Source organism: Felis catus, chromosome E3, assembly GCF_018350175.1.
Source record: "Felis catus isolate Fca126 chromosome E3, F.catus_Fca126_mat1.0, whole genome shotgun sequence".
NCBI lineage: Eukaryota > Metazoa > Chordata > Mammalia > Carnivora > Felidae > Felis > Felis catus.
This window is the reverse complement of record NC_058383.1, coordinates 39,568,560-39,589,614: the sequence shown is the minus strand read 5'-3', so window position 1 is coordinate 39,589,614 and position 21,055 is coordinate 39,568,560. Positions and strand designations below refer to the sequence as shown.

Below are 21,055 nucleotides of genomic sequence, written 5' to 3'. Positions count from 1 at the left end.
CAAATAACAAATAAAATTAAATAAAATTAAATAAATAAATAATAAAATGAATGAATACATAATAAAAAATAAAAAAATCAAATGACATAAAATAAATAAAATAAAATAAATAATAAATAAATAAAATGAATAAATAAATAAATAAAATAAGAAATAAAATAAAATACAAATAAATAAAATAAAATAACACTGGTCGAACACCTGCCTCGTCCTGGCACCGTATTGAGAACTTTCATAGGTTCTTCTGCCCCCAGGAAACTCCAGTAGGCGTTATCATCATTGGCGTCTGTCTCCTTTCCTTCTTTCCCGATCTTTCTGCCTCCCCAGACTTCTGGGCTCTTTCGGAGCGCATCGTGAGGTGCTGAACTCCTTAGGGGCAAAGGAATCCCGGATTTGTTTTTTCTTGCTCTTCTGGGCCTGCCTGTGAGTCTGTACCCCAGCAACGCTCTCCCGTCAGCCTGCGTGTCTCCCCGCTTTGCAGCTGGCAGGACCAGCCAGTGACAGGAGCACTAGTTCCCCTGCACACGTCCTGTATGGGGGCTCCCCCCCCCCCGCCTCCCCAGCCAAGTCCAGACAGTGAGACTGGGGGTCAGGCAGTTTCCAGATGCTTCTCCCAAACAAACTGGCGCGGTTGGCACAGGAGTAGCCCGCTGTGCCGTCCTCCCCTGGAAGACGGGCTTCCCCTTCTGTGCATGGTCCAAGCGTCCATCTCCAGACAGGCTTTCCCTCAGACACCCCGTCCTCGCTCCTGGAAGCTGGAACAGAGGCAGGAGGGTCTGACCGGTGCGTGGCTGTCAGATGCCAGGGCGGGGCTGGGAGCAGAGAGGCAGCGAGAACAAGACCCCATTTTCCTCTTAATCGGAACACTTGAACATGGAATCCTCTTGGCAACAGTTTTGCCTTAACTGTCTGGGTTGACTGACTGTTTTCGTGCGGCTCTTCCAACAAAAAGCATATGCGATGTGGCTCAGATTAAGCAGTATTATTAAAAAAAAAAAAAAAAAAAAAAAAATCCCTGGCCTCTTGTCTCAAGGCCCTGGCAACCTGGGAAGTGCCTGTGCTGGGGGCCGAGGAACAGGAGTCTCATCATTACCAAAGGCGTCCCAGGCGCGGCAGGGCTCAAGGAGGGGCCGTCACCTGATGCGGGCTGGCCCACAGGTGCACAGGCATCTGGAGGGTCTCCTTGGCATTGATGGCCTGCCATCTGTGGGGCCTTCCTGGTGGCTGCTATAGGCAGAGTCCCCATGTCACGGAGCCTCCCGGGCATTCCTGGCCAGGCTCTGCCCACGGTCTGTGTGGAGACACGGCCCCGGCAGCTTTTGTCCAGAGGGCAGGTCGTGCTCCTGAACCCCAGAAGACGGGTTCCGGGAATCGACACTGGCCTTGCCCGGCACGCCCACCCTCAACCCCGCCTGGGTTTTCAAACAAACCTCTTCTACCCAGGCCAGCCTGCCCAGCATCGACTGTGCCCCAGATGATTCCACAGCTTTGCGCTGGGAGCAGTCCAGGGTCTCTGAGGGGCACGGAGGGAGGGGGGCCAGGGCAAGCCCCTGCCAGCTGGTCTCCCCAAGCTGGTCTCCCTGATGGCCTGCAGGGCTGCCAACACAGCCATCCCCCTGCTGCAGAGCCCGGCCCCTCACCCTTCACCGGAGGAAATCTCCGCTGTTATGCCCCTGAACCATCGCTCCCTGTAACTTCGTCCCGTTACACCTGTGGTGGGCACTTCTCAATGGATCCTTCGTGCCCTTGGGGAATTAATAACCCATCCCCATATGTCAGAGTTTTCTATGGAAGTCGTTTTTTTTTTTAAATTTTAACATTTGTATACTTTTGAGAGAGACAGCATGAGTAGGGGAGGGGCGGGGGGGGGGGTAGAGGGAGAGAGAGAGAGAGAGAGAGAGAGAGAGAGAGAGAGAGAGTCCCAAGCAGGCTCCACTCCACCAGCACAGAGCCTGACACGGGGCTCGAACTCACGAAACCGTGAGATCATGACCTGAGCCCGAACCAAGAGTCAGACGCTTAACTGACTGAACCACCCAGATGCCCCTACGGAAGTCCTTTTTTAAAAAAAATGGAGACGAGGGGCACCTGGGTGGCTCAGTCGGTCAAGCGTCTGACTTTGTCTCAGGTCATGAGCTCACGGTTCATGGGTTCAAGTCCCGGTCTAGCTCCCTGCTGTCAGCACAGAGCCTGTTTGAGATCCTCTGTCCCCCTCTCTCTGATGTCCCCTGCTTTCGCTCTCCCAAAAAATAAGTATTAAAAAAAAAAAACCAAAAACGGAGAAGTCCCACAATAAAGAGATGTGTAACTTTAAAAACAAAAGGGAGATGAAATTCACTTTGAAGGAAATTCCGTGTTAAAGTGAACCAGTCTGTGGCATTTAGTGCACTCACAGTGTTGTGTGACCGCCGCCTCGACCTAGTTCCCAAACATGTTTATCCCCCGCCAAAAGGACACTCCGTGCCCATTAAACATGCGCCCCCCCAGGCCCCTCCCCCAGCCCCCGGCAACCACCACACTCGGCTTTGGGTCTGTATGGATTTTCCCATTCTGGACATTTCACATCAATGCAACCATACGATCAGTGACCTTTTGTGTCTGGCTGCTCTCCTTACCCGGATGTTTCCAAGATTCGGTCACGCTACGGTGTGTATCAGGACTTCTACCCGTCTCGTGGCGGAAGGACAGTCCGTTGCAGGGACAGAGCACGTTTTATTTATCGATTTGTCTGTTGATGGTCACCTGCGTTGCTTCCATCCTTTGGCTCCTGAGGGCCAGGAGGGCCGCGCAGCCCCCGGCCCTGGCGTGTGGCCTCCTGCAGGGTGCAGATCATTTCCCACGGCTGTCCTTGTCACTCCCTGCCCTATCCCCTCATCCGTGCATCCTGGTGCCTGCGTGGTTAGTGCTATGCTTCTCCGGCCCTGTGGAGGGTGGCCACCCTCCTCCGAGAGCACAAGTAAGACCCACGCGAAGGAAATAGAGAAAGCCTGAGTTCAGAACCAGAGAGCCCCGGGGAGGAGCCTGAGGGCTGCGGGCCGCAGGAGGTGGCGGCTTCCCACAGGAGGGAGGGCGAGGCCCCTGCCACGGCCACAGCCATGCGAGTGATCCACTGGTCCTGCGGTTCAAAGGGCCGAGGCGGGCCCACGGAGGCACCGGATCCTGAGGCCACAGCTGACTCCTTCCCGGTCCCTCCATCCCAGCCTCCCACAGCCCCCAGCGCACCCCCTGGCCTGGGCCTTTGCCCCCAAGGAGTCTTCAGGAGTCAGCCCTTGCCAATTTAAGAGAAAACTTCTAGAAAGGGAGAGTCCCTCAGAAATGAACCACTGGGTTCATGATGTCAGCAAATTGCCAGCCCCTTGCTGCGCAGCATCCGAAGGCCCAGAGGGGGCCAGGGGTCCCAGAGGCTGCTGCCACGGCCACCAGAGGAGAGCACCGAGGGTCTGCTCGGTCTTCCTGGCCCCTCCCGGTGCAGATGCAGGAGGAGCTGTTTGGACACCGAAGCCCAGCGGCTTCTTAAGAGGAACGGGGAGCTTCCCAGGAGCAGGGCCGACTAAACTTCAGGAAGGGCCTCTGGATCTGGCCGAGGGGACAGGTGCCAGAGGTGTCCACCTTGGGACACGGAGACCAGCCATGAGCCCCAGGTGGACCAGGCCCTTCCCCAAAGCACCGCTCCTCCTGGGGTGAAGGGGGCTCACAGGTGCTGCCCAGAACAGTACCTCTCTTTCCAGACTTTTCCCCAGGGCCCAGCCTCCCCTTCCACACCTGGTCCTGCAGCCACTCTTAGGAGCCTGGGAGGGGAGCCAGCAAGGTCAGCCCACCAGACCCCCCAGCCCTGGAGAGAGGTACCCCCTCACAGGAGGACAAGAGTCCGCAGGTGGCTGCAGATGGGGTCCGGGGGTCGCCAGGCTGCGGAGCCTCCTCCAGGAGCTCCAGGGGCTCCAGGGGAGGGAGGCGGCCAGGTCCCATGGATGGCGACTGGCTCCCAACAGGGAGGGCAGATCCGAGTCCTGACCCTCCTGTCTCCAGCCTGGCACAGAGGCCACTCAGGGCAGGGTCTGCTCAGGATCTCCAGGGCCCACATGTGTAAGGCTCAGGGTAAAGTACCCTGTCCTCACCCAGATGCACCTGCCTGTCCTGGGGGTCGGGGAGCAAGGACCCCGTGGGCCCCCAGCCTGTACCAACCATGGCCTAAAGGTCTGAGGCAGGTGCGGTAGAAGCCGCCCCCTCCCCAGGTGTCTCCAGGCCCCTTCCTGGACACCCAAGGCTGTGAACACCCCCACCCCCACCCATCTCATCCCAGTCTGGCTGGCTTGCGAGGAACGGAGAAGGGGTCCCCGGCCTTTTCTCCCCCACTGAGCAGAACAGGAAGAAGGTAATTGGATCAGCACTTTGTGCTCCATCTGGAACATTCCAACATGGAAAACCCACTGAGCAGCTGGGGAAACAATTTAGGGACTTTAATTAAAGGCCGATGACTCTCCCACGGAGACCCACCCCCACACACAGCCGGGAAGACCCACCGCATCTGCCCTCAGTGTGTTCTGAGGCCCAGCTGGGCACCTGGCTCTGGGCGCTGGCGGGCGGTCGGGCCCAGTTTCCACTGGGAGGGGGATGGGGGAGGACCGGGACCAGCCAGCTCACCCTTTCTCCACACTGTTTCCAGACTGCCTTCTGGGCACCAGAGCCAGACAAACTGGTGGCTCCCACAGCTCTGCTTCCAAGAAGCTTCCGGAAGGGAAAAGTGGGTCATGTCAGTGGGCTCGGGAAAGGGGCTCTAACTGTAGGGAGGAAAGGAGACTGGTGTGAGGGAACAGCCTCCGCACTCCTAGGCTGTCCCCTCTCAGCCCGCACCTTCTGTGCCTGAAAGGCATTTCAGGCAGAGGGAACAGCATGTACAAAGGCTACGGAGATCGAGACAGGTGGAAGGAGCTGTGGGGGCAAAAGCGTAGGGGTGAGGGTGGCATGCCGGCTAGGGGTGGGGGCAAGCCGCAGAGGGCCGGAGCTGCTAAAAGTTTGGACAAGGGTGTGTCCCGGAAGAGGGAAGCAGCGGGCATGGCCCAGGCTGAGAACTGCCTTCCCTCCCGCCCTGACACCCGGGGCGGGCTGCCACACGGTCGCTAAGTGGGGCCCCAGCACCGGGAATGGGGACAGAGACGCCAAGCCCAGGCCGTGCCATCCGGCGGGGCCCGGAGGCCCCTGCCTCGTCACCGTTATTGCACGTTGGTCACCATTATTGCACGTTGGGCCAGCCCTCCCCTCCTCCCACGGCAGACATCCAGGCGGGGGAGGGGCCTGCAGTTGTGTCTCAGCCGCATCTGCCCACATCTGCCACCGCATCCCCGCCAGGGTGTCTCAGGACCAGCCCCCGGTCCTGCCTCTGGCCTGGCCCCGATGGCAGAGCTTCCTGACAGTGCTGGCCCCTCAGGACAATCCAGACAGGAGTGTCCTCTGGGCCCAGAGCCAGCAGGAGCGAGGGGCAGGCTCCGGGCCGCTGAGGAGAGATGCCCCCGACTCCCTCCCCACTTCCTGTCGAGCCTCTGCTCACAGACAATCAGGTGACCCCATGTGTCTACCACTGGTAAGGTCATGTGACAAAGACCGTAGCCACTGTGACTGCTGGGCCCACTGGCTCACGGTTAGCCAGAAAAGGTGCCTGGAAGGTAAGCGGTCACTCCCCTGGAAATCCTCCCTCATTTCCACCCCGGGGCCCAGGACGGGCAGCTACTCCAACTAGCCCAGAGCTGGAAAGGCCACAGCAGGGCTGAAGATTTGATAGGGACCCAACGCCTGGGGTGCAGAGGACGCAGCCAGGTCCTGTGAGGACCCAGCACAGCCGGGGCATGCCAGGCTTGGTTCCAAGGGTCCCCGGAGGTCATTGTCAGGGCGGTTTGTGGGCACCTAGCAAGCAACACTGTGGCCAGGAGCAGGTGACAGTCATTAGGAAGGGGCCCCCACCTTCCCAGGGCCAGAGGGGTGGACAGGGCAGCCTAACCCACCCGAGCCTGGCCTAAGTCAGGATCTGAGCAGGCAGCTGGGCCCCAGATGGGCATTCACCTCTGCCCATCCCCCAAAGGCGGGAGCCCTTCCTGGAACACAGCAGAACTGGGGCATCCAGGGCCTGGGGGGGTGGGTGGAACCCACTGAGAGGGCAAGTCCCCCCAAGCGGGCAGGGTCTGGAGGGCAGGAGTGGCAGCATGGGTGTGGCCTGTGGTGGGTGGTGCCACACTGTCCCAGGGGCTTGGGGATGCTTAAAACCAATACCCCGCTGCTGGTCCTCACGTCACACTCACTCCCTGTAACGCAACCTCACCAGATTCCCAGGAGGGAGCATCCAATGGGCACTAAGACACGAAATCAGCCGCAGTCATGGGTGCAGCCCTGAGTTGGCCAGATCCAACTTTCATCCCCCCCCCAGCCCTCACGTGGGCAACCTGGAGCCTCAGTTTCCTCATCTGCCGCACGGGGACAACATTCCAGCATAGCTCAGCATCCCGGGGCGCACAGGAGGGCCTCCAGAGTCTGAGCTGTGCGTCACTGGGCAGGCCCTAAACCTCTCTGAGCCTCAGTTGCTCATGTGTGACATGTGGCCAAGCTCACTGCACACCCCAAGGGATGTCTACGGATTGGGTTTTGGACCACTCCGGGCATACGAACGGTGCCCTGTAGAGACAGGTGGTATGGTTAGCGTTTCCCTGGGCGGTCGCACCTCCAGCCCCCCGTCTGGCCACCTTCCAGATTATGTGGAAGAACACAGACCCAGGCTTTATTCCTTAAATACTTTTCCCTACCCGTCATCTGTCTGCAGGCTCCACGGCCCGGCGGCCGGCATAAATTAAGGTGAGCGAGGGTCCCCGGGCCGGGCACGGGCTGGCCCGTCCTCCTCAGTCCCAGCCAAAGTCCTGGCCGGTCATCTGGTAAAACCTGCGGTTGAAGGGCCGGTAGAAGTCCCGCAGGCGCCGGACCACAGCCTCGGGCACGCGGGGGTGGGGCCGGCCCTTGGATTTGCCCAGGCAGCGGGGGCGGCTGCCCCCCTGGGCCTTCTTGAGGCAGGGGAAGCCCTTGGTGGCGTTGAAGTAGAAGTGCTTGTCCGTGACCACGCGTTTGAGGCCCAGGAAGTCCTGCACGCGGCCCACCTCCCCGGCCGGGTCGCTGACCAGGCGCTCCCCGCTGACGAATAGGAAGCGGGACAGGGGAAAGAGCCGCAGCCAGTTGGTCAGGTGCTGGGCGTACAGGCCGATGCGTACGGCGCTCCAGGCCGTGTCCACAGGGCCCAGGCCGTGGCGGAAGGCCAGGGCACGGAAACTGGGCAGGCCCGGGGTCTTGGAGAGCGTCTGGGCGTAGTCGGAGATGGCCCGCGTCACAGGGTTCCGCACCACCACGATCAGCTTCGTGTCCGGAGACATGCCGTGGATGCGGCCGGGGGCCTCCCGAGTCACGAAGTAGCTAGGGGTCTTCTCCAGGGTGATCTGCCCGTCCAGGGTGCGTGGCATCAGGCTCCTGTGGGGCGGGTGGGAACAGAGGGAGGTGAAGGTGGGGACTGGCCCCCAGGGAGCCAGGGCTGACCTCCCCTTCCTCCAGGGAGCCTCTAGGGCAGGCAAGCCTTCCCCACCAGACCCAGCCACCCTAGGTGCTTGGGTGGCCAGATATAGGCTGCTACCCACCCCCCTCCCAGAGCCGGACCGTGCCCACGCCAGACCCCGTCCTCGTGAGGCCAGAGGCCTGGACCTGCTGCCCACACGGCTGAACCAGCCCCCCCGCCCCCCCACAGGCCCCTGCCCTGTAATTACCTCCCGTCACACACACAGCAAGGGGCTGATGGCATCCCCTAAATTAGGCCCTTAATTGTTGACAAGTGTCCCCTCTCGCTCCCTCCCCTGCACAGCCTTCTCCCTGTCTTCTCTGATGACAGCCCTGCTGACCTGGGCCACACACATCAGAATGGACCAGAATACCAAAAGCCACTAGCGGTGGCTTGAGGACCCGTCCCAAGACCCCAGCCGCCTGGGCCTCCCAGACCTGGCTTGGACCCCAACGTGCAAGGCTGCAGCTGACCAGGGGAGGGGAGCACGGACCCCATCCCAAGGTTCTGGGGAGTCGGCCCCCTGACCACGCCAAGCCTGGGGAAGCCCGTCCTGAACCAGTGTCCCACAGCCACACCTGCCAGCCAGGTAGTACAGGGTGCGGTGGGCAGGGCGCGGCCTGGCCAGCTGAGCAAACAGCTCCGAGGGAGGGCTGGGAACTAGGTCAACAGAGGAAGAGGCTCCCGGGATCTGTGGGAGGCAGAGGGAGGGGAGGCCTCCGCCCAGCTAGCCCTGCCTCCCGTCCTCCTGCCCCTCTGACAGCCCCCCCACGACTGGCCCCAGCCAGGAAGGTGGGGTTCAGGTTGCAGGTTCCAGGGTCTCAAGCCCCTGGGAGTCTCTTCTTCCTGCTCAAACCCCCGAAACCCCCAGGTCAGGTGGGCACACAGGTGCACAGACCCACGAGTCGGGGCGCTTAGCTTGGAGGGTGCTGGTGGTGGGATGGGGGGTGCGCACGTGTGAGTCTGGGACATGCCACCGGCTCCCTGACTCCACCTCGGGGGCCCAGGGGCGTCCGGTGGGCTGAATGGGCTGCTAGCTATGGGAGCCTCCCCACTCGCTCAGAACAAGGCCCTGGGCAGAGCCGGTCTGGGAGGTCATGGGGACAAGTCTGCTTCTCCCATCTCTGTGAGCTGCTCACTGCCCCATTTCATAGGCAGGCACACCGAGGCTCCGAGAGGAAGCAGGAAGTACCAGGGTGGACGTTAGTCCGCAGCCCTGCCCTGAACCTGCCGCTGCCAGAGCCCCTGCACCTCGTGGCCTGCCTCTTGCAGCTGGGAACCCAGGGAGGAGCAGACCCCGGTCCTCCCCGTTCAAAGGGACAAGTTCAAGGAGACCTCGGGTGGTGACAACGCCAAGGGCTGAGGCCCACGGCAACAGGGGTCCCTTTCCATGAGAGGAAACTCATAATAAGGGGTGGGTGTCCCTGCACTGGGCCTCACTGCTGACACCCACAAAGAGACGCAGTGCCACACAGCATCAGAAGTCACCACCCCTCCTTTCATTGTCCTTCTCCGGGAAGGAACCCGCCCCGATTGCTCAGGGAACGCCCCCCACCCAGCTTTGACATCAGCACCTTTCTCCCCAAGGAAGTTAGAGGAGCAGAAGCAGAGCCACACCTCCAGACCGCCACGGGGAGGGGTGGAGGTGGGGGGGGGGGTGGCGGTGCAGACTTTCCTGGCCCACTCCTGCCGCAAACTGGCTTTGAGCTCCAAGAGCTTTGGGATCAATTACTCTCCCCAGGCCTAGCCAGAGCTCGGAGTAGGGTAGGGATGGGGGCTTTTGTGGGGTGGCAGAGACCGAGGAGGATACGAGGAGCAAGATACTGACCCCCACACAGCAAACATCTGACAAGCTGTTCTATGGACACCCCCCCCACAGACAGACACATACACACACACACACACACACACACACACACACACACACACACACGCGCCACCCCCACAGCTCATCTGGTCTGCATTTCCCTGCGGCTTCAATCCAGCCCTGGGCGACTCTCCCTCCTCTGTCTGGGCCTCGCTCTGTGTCCCACACCTCTCCCGGGCCCCATCCAGCCTGCCTGGGACCCAGCAGAAACCAGTTCCAGTTCCAGGTGGAACCCTGCAGTGTTGGGGGCATGGGGGCATTGAGTGCCCTGCCACAGGGGTCTCTGTCTCCGGGTGAGCAGGGACAGATAAGTCCCACAGAAGCCGGGGTCCCTCCCCCCACATACTCACACCCCTCCTTCACTGCTCCTGCTTGGGCCCCAGGAGCGAGGGGGGGTGTCCCCCACCCCTGCACCCCTCCCCCTCTCCTCCCACTTTTCCAAAACACTGTGGTCAAAGTATAGCCCCCACTTGCCCCTAGATAGGGAACTCCTCCCTGAACTGAGACTTGGAGGGGTTTGTGTGACTTCAGCACCTGCCAAACAGAGTGAGTGAATAAAGGAACAAATGCTGAGTTGGGGAGCCCTTGAAGGTCGCAGTCCCCAAGATAGAGGACCCTCAGGAGCCTGAGAGATGAACTTCCTGGAGCCCAAGGAGAGGGGACGATTGGGCCAAAATCAACTTTGAGCAGGTCCTACCTGCCCAGTCCATGGGAAGGACCAAAGTCACTGCCTGGAATGAGATTGGTCACAGCCCCGTGAGCAAGGAGGGAGGGGGGGTCCCAAAAATTCAACTGGGGGCACTAGCTGCTCCTCCTCTACACACTGCCCCGACTCCCCACCCAGAACAGGGCTCTGCACTGGAGGTCCAAATCAGGGTCCAGAGAGCAGATAACACGGCCAGACCACGCCCAGGGGCTGGCCGACCTCTTTGCACTGGGGGAAACTGAGGCAGGTGGGCATTTTCAGAGGCTCAGTGCATCCTCACAGCCGGTTGAAAGGACAGACAGGTCCAGAGGCACAGGGCCACCGGGGGGAATACCAAGCCCACCTCCACACGTCACTACACAGCCACAGCCCTTTTGAGGGCACTTGGACACACGTACCTCAGAAGCTCAGCCAGCCTGCATTGGCCAGAGGGGTCAGTGCTTGCCAGCCCTGACAGCTCTGGGTTCCTGGAGGCCACTGGAACCTGACCCTCTGCCTCCTCTGCATCCGCCCCTCCCCCCAGTGGAGGTGGCTCTAAAAAGGAGGAAGGGCAAAGTCTCTTCTCCACCAGACATGCTCCGGAATCCCCCAGGCCCCACGCCAGGCACCCCAGTGTCCCAGGAGCTCCCTACCCAGAGCTGAGAATCTGCCCCCTGCCTCTCGGATGCCTTGTCCTCTCCAGAGCGGGAGCATGCACCCAGGGAGGGCCTGCACAGCTCCCCCGGACCCCAGGCTCTTCGAGACCAGCCTCTGCAGCAGCCCCTCCTTAGTCCAGCCCGGTGCCTCCCCACAGCTCCTTGTAGTTACAGCTCATGGGGTCAGTGATGGGCTCTGAAGTCTGCTATAGCTAACAGTGTGTCCTCCACCCTCCTTCCTGTCCCCTCCCCTCCCCTCCTCCTCCCCCTCCTTCTCTCCTCCTCCTCTTCCTCTCCCTCTGCAGGGCAACAGCATCAACAGCATCCCGGGATTAGGGATGCTTTTGGATGCTGCAGCACCGTCAGAGTGGGGTAGCGTCTCTCCCTGAGCACCAGGCATGCTGGGGGATTCAGCCAACTGGGTCCAAGGATAGACTCACTTTCCCCTCACCATCTGGCTTCCCTAAGACCCTCGACAGCAGTAATCCTTCAGAGCTCAGGAACCAGGACCCCCGTTCTCAATGGGGCCCCTCCAAACCCGTGAGTGGTTTCAGTGCAAAATGCAAAGATAACAAAGGGGAAGGGGTGGGGGGGGGTTGGTACCTGGGAAGAGGAAACTGGCACATCTGAGAGTCAAAAGCCCGGGTCCTGCCACCCCCCACTCCCCATTAATTCACCAGGTGACCTTGCGCTGGGTCCTCTCTGCCCCATAGTTTGGGGATGAGGTGAAAGCTGCGGGGAGTGGGGTGACTCACTCTCCATCTGTAAGCCCTCGCTTCCCCGCAGGAAGGGACAGGCAGGCTTGTGCACGGTCGAAGGAGGCAGAGGGCAGGGCCTCACTCTCGCTGCCTCAGCGGGGGCCGGAGTGGGGGTGCTCCCCCACATTCTACCACAGCACCCCAAGGCCAGCCAGACAGGCAGCGGGACAGCTACAGAGCCCCTTGAGCGAGGCTGGGGCCCCAATCCCCACCCCTTCCTCCTTTCTAAGTAAAGCCGTGACTCTCTCCGGACCCCCAGGACCACAGAGAAGGACTCCTCTTCTCCGGATTGGGGTTCTGGGGGAGGAAACAGACGCTCTCTAGGAGGCTACAGGGAAAACTCTTGGGGTGATTGGCCGGAGGTCAGACATGCTCTCCCAGGGTGATCCAGTGGGGAAGCGCCGATAAGCATAAAGCATTTCTAATGCCCCTCAAACCCCACTAGCTTCAAACTACTGGTGTAGGATCGAAACTCCTCCCCGCCACTCTTGCGGGGACCCCTCAGCAGCCCTGAACCAGGGTTTCCCCTGGAGTTTCAAAGTTTCTGGGAGCCCCCGGCCAGTGACCGCTCCTCCTTTCCGTAAAACCCAATGCTGGGGGGCCCGCGTCCGCGGGGTCAAGCTTCGCCCCCCCCCACACACACACCCAGGCTGGTCTCAGCCGGGATTCCGGACACCTGCCCCCCCCCGCGCCCCCAGTGAGACCCCCAGGGGCGCGTCCCCCTGTTGTTGGAAGGCACCCGCCAGGGCGCTCACCGGTACCAGGCGAGGCCGCGCTCGTAGCACCTGTCGAAGAAGTGGGGCTCAGAGCCGAGCGCGCGGACGTCGGGGTGCAGCCGCAGGAACTCCAGCAGGGCGCGCGTGCCGCCCTTCTTCACGCCCACGATGAGCGCCTGCGGGAAGCGCCGGCGTCCCGGGCCGCTGGCCACAGGCAAGCCCGGCGCCCCCCGGGGACCGACGGCGCGGAGCGGCTCAGCGGGCGCGGGCGCCGGCACCGGAGCGCGGGCGGCCGGCGGGCAGCGGCCGGGGAGGGCGCAGAGGCAGTAGGCGCCGAGCACCAGCGCGGCGAGAAGCAGCGGCGCACGCGGCCCCCGCAGCGCGGCCCCCTGCCCGGTCCCCGCGCCCTGGCCGCCCCCGGCCCCGCCGCCCAGGCCGCCGCTACCTGCCATAGGGTGGTGCTGCGCCCAGACGGTGGAACGCGGGCTACAGGAGCGAGCGCATCCCGGCCCGTGCCGCGCTCAGCCAGCCCGCGCCGGGCTTCTGCTCTGCGCCCCGCCACTCGGCAGGCTGGAAGCCGACGCGGGGCGGGACCCGGAGGCCCCGCCCAGTCCGGAGGCCCCGCCCCCTGGACCACTCCCGGGCCCGGGACTCGCAGGCGCCCGCCGAGGCTGAGGCGTGATTTGGAGCCCCAGAGGTTACCTGTCGCGCCCTCTTGGAGACCTGGGCTCCAGCCTGCGAGGCTTCGGGGTCATCACCATTGCGCGCCTGGATGCTGCGGCGACGGGTCGGCTCTCAGGGCAGTGACAGGACTGAGATGAAGGACCGGCTCTTAGAAGGCGGATCCCAGTCCCTCCGGACAAGGGCGTAGCAGCAGGTGCGCGGGTGAGTGTGGACCCGGGCCCTACTGAGCCGAGGCGTTCCCGGGAATGTTGAGGGAAGTCTGAGGGGGAGAATGGGGCGCGCTTTCCTGACAGTTGGCTTGCCATTCATCAGGGTCCCAACCCTGGCGGCCGGAGACGGTTGTCCAATACGATTACCATTTTAGGGTCCTGGGAAGCAGGCTCAGGGACGACAGGCGTCTGTCCCAAGGCCCCATTCAGATCTGTCTCCTGACCCTTTCTACCATGTCACACCGTCTGTCTCTGCAGCCCAGTCCGCCTGGCGTTGCCCTGGGATGTCAGGGACCCATCTCTAATGCTGGCAAAGTGACTCCTGTAGATGAGAAGATTCTGGAGAGGTGGGATGGGAGACCGGAAGGAGGAGCCCGGGTTCTATCTTAGGAGCTCCTGCTGAGGTGCAGTGACATTCAGGGGCCAGGGGCCGCTCAGTTACGGGACCTGCTGGGTGCTGGACACTCTGTGGGGAGTTTATGCAGCCCCAGGTTCACTGAACCCCCCCCCCCCCCACCACAGCACAAGGAAAGCAGAGAAGGAAAGGGCTCCGGGAGCAACAGTCCCAGGGAGAGACAGAAAAGGAACAGCGTCCTCTCTACGTCTCTGCCCAGGGCTTCCTCACTGAAGCTTGGTGCCCCATGGGCATGGGCTCCTAGGAGAGGCCGACCTCTCACTAGCTGCTCAGAGGCCACTGCCCTGGGTTCTGCTTGTTCCTGGGACCAATGGCATCTGGGCAAGTCCCAGAAACCTGGGGCCTCTCCAAAGGCCAGGGGCCTCTGTGACCCACAGGCATTTCCAGGTCTCCCACCTAGAGGCAGCCCTGAACTAAGGGGGCTCTGCAGAGCCAGTGGCATGAAGGCCGCTGATCAGGGCCCCAGCCCGGATCCCAGACACAGGCCTGCACCTGCTTGTCAGGGCAAGACTCAGCCAGGAGCCCTGTAGGCGGGTCGTTGGCACAGTACTGTGTGGGGTGCATGTTGATACACACAGGGTCACAGGAAGTTCTTCTTCTGGTCTAGCTTAAAAGGGGATCTGTTCCAGACAGACTGGTTCTCCTTAGACCTGTCCTGGGTGGGGCCCTGCTCCACCTGGAGCACCCACTCACAGTCTCAGCAGGCCCCTCTCAGGGCTCCAGATTCCAGCATTCGACCCTGGCGGACCCTCTGTCGCCCGGCCCTGGCACAGGGAGAGTGGCTTCCTCCTCCCAGCCTTGGCTCATGCTGTTCCTCCTACTGAGAATGGCTTTTCCTCAGCCCCCGAACCCCTGACACACACACCTGCTTGAGGATTTTCCAGAAGCAACTTACCAACGACAGCAGGACATGCTGGGGGCTGGGGAATGGAGTCCGGGGACAAGGATAATTTCCTAGCCGAGCCCCTCCCTCCAGCCACCATCCCTCAAGTGACAGGTGGGGGCAAATCTGGGGACACCCAGGAAGGCAGCCTTGGGACATTTGCTCACCGGGGGGTCCCTAGCACCTAACAGAGACTGGCACCAAATAGGCACTTGACAATGGCCGGCTAGTGGAAGGATGTGAATGGAGGAAGAGGTCAGGGAAGGCTTTCTGGAGGAAGTGGTGGTCAGGCAAGCCTCCTCACACATGGGGGTTGCTGCCTTCTCTCCTGCCCAGGATGTCGGAGTGGCCCCTCCGATCTGCCTCCGCCCTACCTTGCCATCAGGGTCCAGCCCCAGCTCTCCACTGGCACCTCTCTGTGTGGTCTAGACACAGTGGATCCCCCGCTCTGAGCCACATGGCAGGAAGTGAGTCGAAAGGAACCAGGCCATGGGAGCACCGGTCCTGTAGCTGTCCCTGCACCCTGAGAGGCTCGCTCACCTCCCGCCCTGTCCGGTCTCACCTCCACTGTGAAGAAGAAATGCATCGGCCAGCTTCTCTGCCAGCTGGATCTCCCGGGAGGGCCCCTTGGCCTTCAGGGTCCAACATGGCTCAATCCCCCCTTGCCCAGACTGGACCCCCTGCCCAGGCAGGATGGCCAGGCAGAGGTCCGTCTGTCCATCCTCCTTAGGCCAACCATCAGACATTGAGGTAGTCAGGTCTGCTGTGCTAGCTGGCTGGGAGGAGGCAGCACTGGGGAAGAGTGGCCCGAGCTGCGGCCCGCTAGTAAACAGCGTCCCTGGAGGAGACAACAGGGAAGGTCAGAGCAGAGGGGGACACAGGGGCGAGTCCAGGGAAGAGGCCTGGGGAGCGAGGTCACGGCAAGAGGAAGGCCCAGCCTGGCCTCACAGACCCATGACCCAGCTGCCCAGCTATATCTGAGTCCCCTCCACTGACTGTAATTACTCCCTTGGTGGGTGATTTTGGACCCCATCTGTCTCCACCTCCCCGTGAGCGCGGCAAGGGCGGGGACGGGGTCAGTCTTGACCACGGTGAGCACTCATGAATGTTTGTCGAGTGACTGAGTGGCCTGGCTGTGTGAGTGAGAGAGTGTGTGAGTGACGGAGTCTATGTGCGCGCCCCGCCCCCGGGCTCCTCTCTTCCTCTTTCGCAGACTGTCCCCTCCCCAGGGCGGGCACCCCCAGCGTGGGCCCCCACAAGCAGGGTGCGTCAGCAGCTGCCCCACTCTGGAAAGTGATCCCTAACACCGTGCGGTCCCTCCCTCCACGGGGGACAGCTGGGGGAGATTTCACACATGCGGGGCTTCCAGAACTCCCGTCGCTAGAACCACACCCTTACCCCCTCGCCCGACTCCCGCAGTCTGCGGGGGTCCTGGAGCCTGCAAGGGGGGCCCAGGGGAGGGGGCTGCGGCCGAGGGCAGGCCCAGCTGTCCTTGATTTGTGTGGGGTTGTTCCACTTCAGATGCCGGATTTGCCTGCGCACAGAGAGGATGCGGTTTTGTCCTGGAGAGGGACCCCTCAGAGATGTCTACCCACCGAGCCCACCCACCCCCGGACTCCACTGTTCCCAGTTCACCCTGGTAGGGAACGAGGTGGGGCAGGAGCACCTGCCCCCTCCTAGCAGGTGACCTTGGCAGGTAAGGCGTCAAGTCTCTCTGAACCTCACTTTCCTACCTTATCAAGCAACGCGGACACTGGCCCCATCCCTCTGGGTGTCTAGTTCCTAAACTCTTTGTGGTGAGGTGGCAGTGGGCATGGGACAGCGTACTCACTATTCATCCTTCTTGGACGAGACTGGAGAGGAAAGACTTTCGGGGGCCTGGCTGGCCAGAACCCAGGGCCTTGTTCCTGGTGACCAGCTCCGCCTGGGGCAACGTGGCACAGAAGGGTTTGCCAGGGCAGACAAGATTCCCAGGGTCCGGAGGGACACATGAAAAGGCTCCCTTGACCGGGAGATTCTCTGTCTCTGTTCCCTTAACCTGCGTGAGATTCTCGGTCTCTATTTCGCTCTGCCCCTCCCCTGCTTGGGCTCTCGCTCTCGCTCCCTCTCAAAATAAATAAACATTAAAAAAAAAAAAAAAAAAAGAAAAGGAAACAAAGCTGTTTCTGCCCCCACACCATCCCCACGACCTCCAGCTTCACAGCCCCGAGCCAGGCCTCTGGACCCAGAAGCCCCCCAGCAGCATGGGGAGGGCTGGGCCTCATCTAATGGCCCCACAGCAGGGCACTGTGCCCTGGCGGGGCCCCACCGTGGGCCAGAAGGTGGCTGTGAGCACCTTCCATTGGGAGCCAGGAATCTGACGCAGGCTAAGGAACCCCAAGCTCCGCAGAGGCACAGGACCCTGCGAGCTTGTGGGGTGTATGTGTGTGCACGATTGGGGGTTCAGAGGCTCGCCCACCGGTCCCCAGCCTGCATCTCCCCACGCGCCACCGGAAGCAAGTCCAGCCTGGCCAGTGGACAGGACACCCACAGACAGCCGCCCCCCCAACCCCTCATTTCCAGGGGAAGCACCCCATCACCACAGTTGTCCAGACAGCCGGGCTTGTTGCACTTGGCCTTCAAGGGAGAGTCAGAACCCAGATGCCAGGGCAGAGCATCTTGGGACCGGTGCCTCAAACTCCTCCCCTTTCCCATCTGCCCCCTCCCTAAGCCGCAGGCTTTCCTGCTCCTGCTAGAGGACCTTGAAGATTGACCTCCACCCCCTCCTCAGAGAACAGTGACTCTGCCCATGTCACCTCTACCGGCCATTGCTATCTCCCCAACTCCAGCCTCTCTGCCCTCCCCCCACCCCCACTTCCAGACACACACCAGGAGTTCCCGGCTCAGAGATGGGGGCCCAGCAAAAACCCAGTGTCTAGACTAAGGGAACAAAAAGCCACTGGAGTCAGAGGTGGAGGGGGCAGTCCAGGGCAGCAGGCAAGCTGCACAGTGGGGGTGCAGGGCACCGAGGGCCCTGGCTCCTGTGGGCTCCCGTTCCCCCAGGTTCTGAACCATGGATAATCTCTGTGATTTTTTGAGGAACAAATTATGCCTGCATACAGGCCTTGGGGGGCAGTGAGGGGTAGGGGTGGAGGGAGCCTATCTGCAGGTAACCCTTAGTCCTTCCTCCCACCCACCCCTGTCAGCCACAGGAAGCCCACCCACCCCCGACCCCACCCCCCCATCTTCTCTGTGCTTCCTGCCCCTGAGCTCCTGTAAGCAGAATCCTAGGGCTGGGGTAAGGTGACAGGTGGTCCCGGGGTCCCTGCATCTCCCAGACCACAGACACGCTCACACAGATGTGCGGCTTGGCTCGCTCACCCCTACAGAGTGAGCAGAAGGCAGTGCAATTTGACATACACTCCTCGGCCGCTTCTCCGTGCACTCTCCCATGGGGCTCAGCGTGGGGGAGGGAACACGATGAGTTGCACCTTGGACACTGACTTGAAGGAGCTCTCTGACCTGGGGTGAGCTGAGGCCTGCAAGCGGGGACCGCAGGGACCCGGTCTGTGCACACATATAGGAGACCAGCCCGGGACCCCTGCAGCGTGGGGGCAGGAGAGAGCCACTGGGCAGAGCCACTGGGAGAGGCTTCTAGAAGGATTCCGGCACATGGGGAGGGGGTGAGAAAGAAGGAACAGCAAAGTATAGAAGGCGGGAACACAGGGGCATGTTTCAGAGTGGAGTCTGGCTGGCCTAGAGGCCCAGGTGCAAGGGTCTGCGTGCAAGGGGGGCGGTTAACAGGAGCCCGGGAGCTGCGGTAAATAACACTACTCTCATTCACGGAGTGGAAAGGTGGCTGGAGACACGGGATCTGTGGGACCAGAGCCAGCAGAGCCTGCAGGAACCCACAGAGGGAAGTTTCTGGTCTTTTTTTTTTTTTTTTTTTTGGCGGAGATCACACGGGTTGGGGGAGGCTAGCTAGGGGCTGTCACCATTGCGGAGAGAAGTGGGCACAGACGCGAGAAGGTGGTGCCCTCAGAACCTGGTGCCCCAGGTGGGCCAGGATGGCAGCAGGAGCAACTTGAGGAGGCTGAAGGGCCGCAGGCTGAAGAGGCAAGGGCATCGGGAGCAGGGGGGTCCCGCGGGGCTGCCCTGGAGAAGGGGCTGGGAGCAACAGGTCACTTTCGCGAAGCCTACCAAATGGGGCCCCTACACCGCCGGCCCTCGCACCGTCGGACGCCAGGAGGCCTCAGTTACCTGTGTTCCGGGTACTGGCAGGCTGGGCCGGCGTGGCCGAGCGGGCTGGAGGACGCCGGCGCTCACCACTGAGCACCGCTGGGTCACGGTGTCCCTGGAGGGGGCTGGATCAGCCCTCGCCGTCGGAGGTGCCGCTGCTGCGCCCCTGGCGGCGCCTCGGGGAACTGCAGGGCCTCTCAGACCGGCCCTGGCGCACGCGCAGCGCGGAGCGAGCTCGCCCCCTGCCCGTGGGTGCTGCACACAGTCCCTGCGCCGCTCGCTAACTGGTGGCCTCCGAAGGGGTTCATCGCGTTACGTCCCCTACCAGGACCTCGTATGAGGGTGGGGACCCGGACGCTGGCTTGGCGGTGACCTCCACCATCCTCTCTGGGCGCCCCCTCCCACTTGCCTGCCCAGCCCACATTCGTGCACGGAGTCACAGGGTTCCTGGGACCTACGAATCGGCCGCACCCCCACCAAGGTCACGGCTCTCCCTGGCACTTGTCACCCAGAGAAAACGAAAGCCGTGAGTGAGCACAAGTCCCAAGCACGGTTGGGTCACTCACGCACCCTGCCAGCGTCTCCTGAGCAGGGCCGCGGGCCCCTACAGGGGATCAGCGGGATCCCAGACACATACCACTTCCTCCCTTGCCCTGGGTGCCCCCGCGTGCACGGGCCTGCCGGCCGCTGTTGACTGGTGTTGACAGAGCATGGGGAGCCGTCTGCCCCTGAACAGAACACTTGTCTGCGAGGCTGTGCCCTGGAGGGTCCACTTGGCAAGGGAGGGGGCGCTGGAGGGGGAGGGAGGGAGCCGGGTTCTCAAAACGTCTTTTGTTTCTCAGGAGGAAGTAGGGCTGCAGGCCAAAGGTTATGGTGTAACCCAGCAAGAAGAAGGAGGTGAGGGGATCTGTTTCCACAAGAGACAACTCACTCCCACCCCAGCCCCTGGCAGACAGGCCCTGCCCATAGCCATCCTTTTCCAGGCTCCTGATGAAAGGGGACCACCCTTCTTCCTCCACCCCTCCAAGGACCCTGCTTCCAGCCCTTCCCACCCCCAGTGAACCTGTATGGGGCCCGTGGAGTGCAGGCAGTCAGGTACTGTCCCTCACAGTGTCCCTACCAGCCTCACCCAGGCTCCGGCAGGCCCTCCAGCCTGTCCTGCTGGAGATCTGGCCCCCGAGAGGCAGCCCCAGGGGCATGTCCTGGACACATCCACCCAATTTGCTGAAGGAGGCCAGCCTGGTCCTGGGCCAAGTTTACTCAGGGACCTGCTGAGCCAGGGGTGCCGGGAGAGGTAAGCAAAGCCCGAGGTCCGCCCTAGCCCTGGGCCTGGAGATTCCCTCTGACCACTCAGCTAGCTGCCTCCCCACTGCTAGGCCCCTTCAACATGCTTCCTGCCTTCAGACTGTGCTCAAAAGATGGTCACCATGTTCCCAGGGCCACTGTTCCTCGTTTGGGGCATAGAAAAGAGGAAAGAGACAGTGTGGGCAGAGAGAGCCCGAGGCCTGAGGCAAGTCTCCCGAGTCTCCAAGCCTCCTGTTCCTGCCCTGCCCCACCAGGGTGATGTTGCCTATAGAAACACACTGAGCTTTCAGTCACTGCTCACCTACCGTGGGCTTGCCCTTGGCCAAGACTGGCCGCTAGCCTCCGAGTGTATGGGTCACAGGCTGTGCTAGGCAGTGCCCCAGGGCCGATGATGATCCCAGGTGACTGGGACAGCCCCAACTAGGGACACAGAGGGGTCCATGCAGGGAGAAGTCCAGCAGAGATAGGACTGAAGTCATGGGGTGAAGGGCACACCCTGTGTGGTCCCAGGAGGCAGTTTTCTAGCAGGTGCAGTCACTACTGGCCCCCCAGCCAGTGGAGATGTTTTCTAGAGAAGGAGGCTGCCACTCTCCCGAATGGGGTTCTTCAGCATGGTCCTCCCTGGTGCTTTTTGTCAGTGCTGACCCCTCCCATTGCACAACTCCCTCTGCACAGACGACCCAGTGACCAAGCTGGTGTCTGAGAGATCTAACCCCACAGGGTGACATACACTCAGAACCCGCACAGCTGTGACACCCCCTGCCACAGCCCCACCCAGGAGACAGGCTGGGCTCCACAGAGGAAGGTTAAGTGCTCTGCCCAAGGTCACACAGTGAGCCCGCAGCACCTGCACAGGCCCCCACCCCCCCGCCACCGCCAGAGCAGGGACCCCTAGCCTGTGGCTGGGGATCAGGGAAGGGGCGGAGTCCCATTTCCAAGGAATGAGCAGACCAGACAGACCAGCAGTATCACTGGCCGTCCTTCCCGCCACCCACCCCTCCAGCCATTCTAACCTCATCCCTCATCCACCACCTTTGCCCTTTTGTCCTCACACCTGCAGGCTCCAATCCTTGCAACGTG

At 61.7% G+C, this 21,055-nt stretch overlaps 1 protein-coding gene across 4 annotated transcripts; it reads right to left on the bottom strand.

Moving 5' to 3' along the window:
• Nucleotides 1–6,739: 6,739 nt before the first annotated feature.
• Nucleotides 6,740–17,602, bottom strand: HS3ST6 (heparan sulfate-glucosamine 3-sulfotransferase 6). Of its 4 annotated transcripts, XM_019821200.3 has the most exons (3): nucleotides 16,284–17,602; nucleotides 12,964–15,986; nucleotides 6,740–7,497 (listed from the first exon to the last, which is right to left on the bottom strand). In XM_019821200.3, exons 2-3 carry the CDS (start codon nucleotides 13,248–13,250, stop codon nucleotides 6,882–6,884), a joined length of 903 nt encoding a protein of 300 aa, XP_019676759.1. In that variant the 5' UTR covers nucleotides 13,251–15,986; nucleotides 16,284–17,602; the 3' UTR covers nucleotides 6,740–6,881. The 4 variants fall into 4 exon arrangements, with proteins under 4 accessions (XP_019676759.1, XP_044903340.1, XP_003998998.1 ...); XM_045047405.1 differs by having other exon boundaries at nucleotides 12,964–17,602; XM_003998949.5 differs by lacking the exons at nucleotides 12,964–15,986; nucleotides 16,284–17,602 and adding an exon at nucleotides 12,301–12,713.
• Between the last annotated feature and the right edge of the window lie 3,453 nt (nucleotides 17,603–21,055).

What these genes read in the sequence shown, in the direction of transcription:
- HS3ST6 (XM_003998949.5), bottom strand. Translation starts at nt 12,713, where the DNA reads ATGGCAGGTAGCGGCGGCCTGGGCGGCGGGGCCGGGGGCGGCCAGGGC. An exon ending in CGCGGCCTCGCCTGGTACCG is followed by an intron (nt 7,498 to 12,300) that starts GTGAGCGCCCTG and finishes CCCGCCCCACAG; the next exon opens with GAGCCTGATGCCACGCACCC.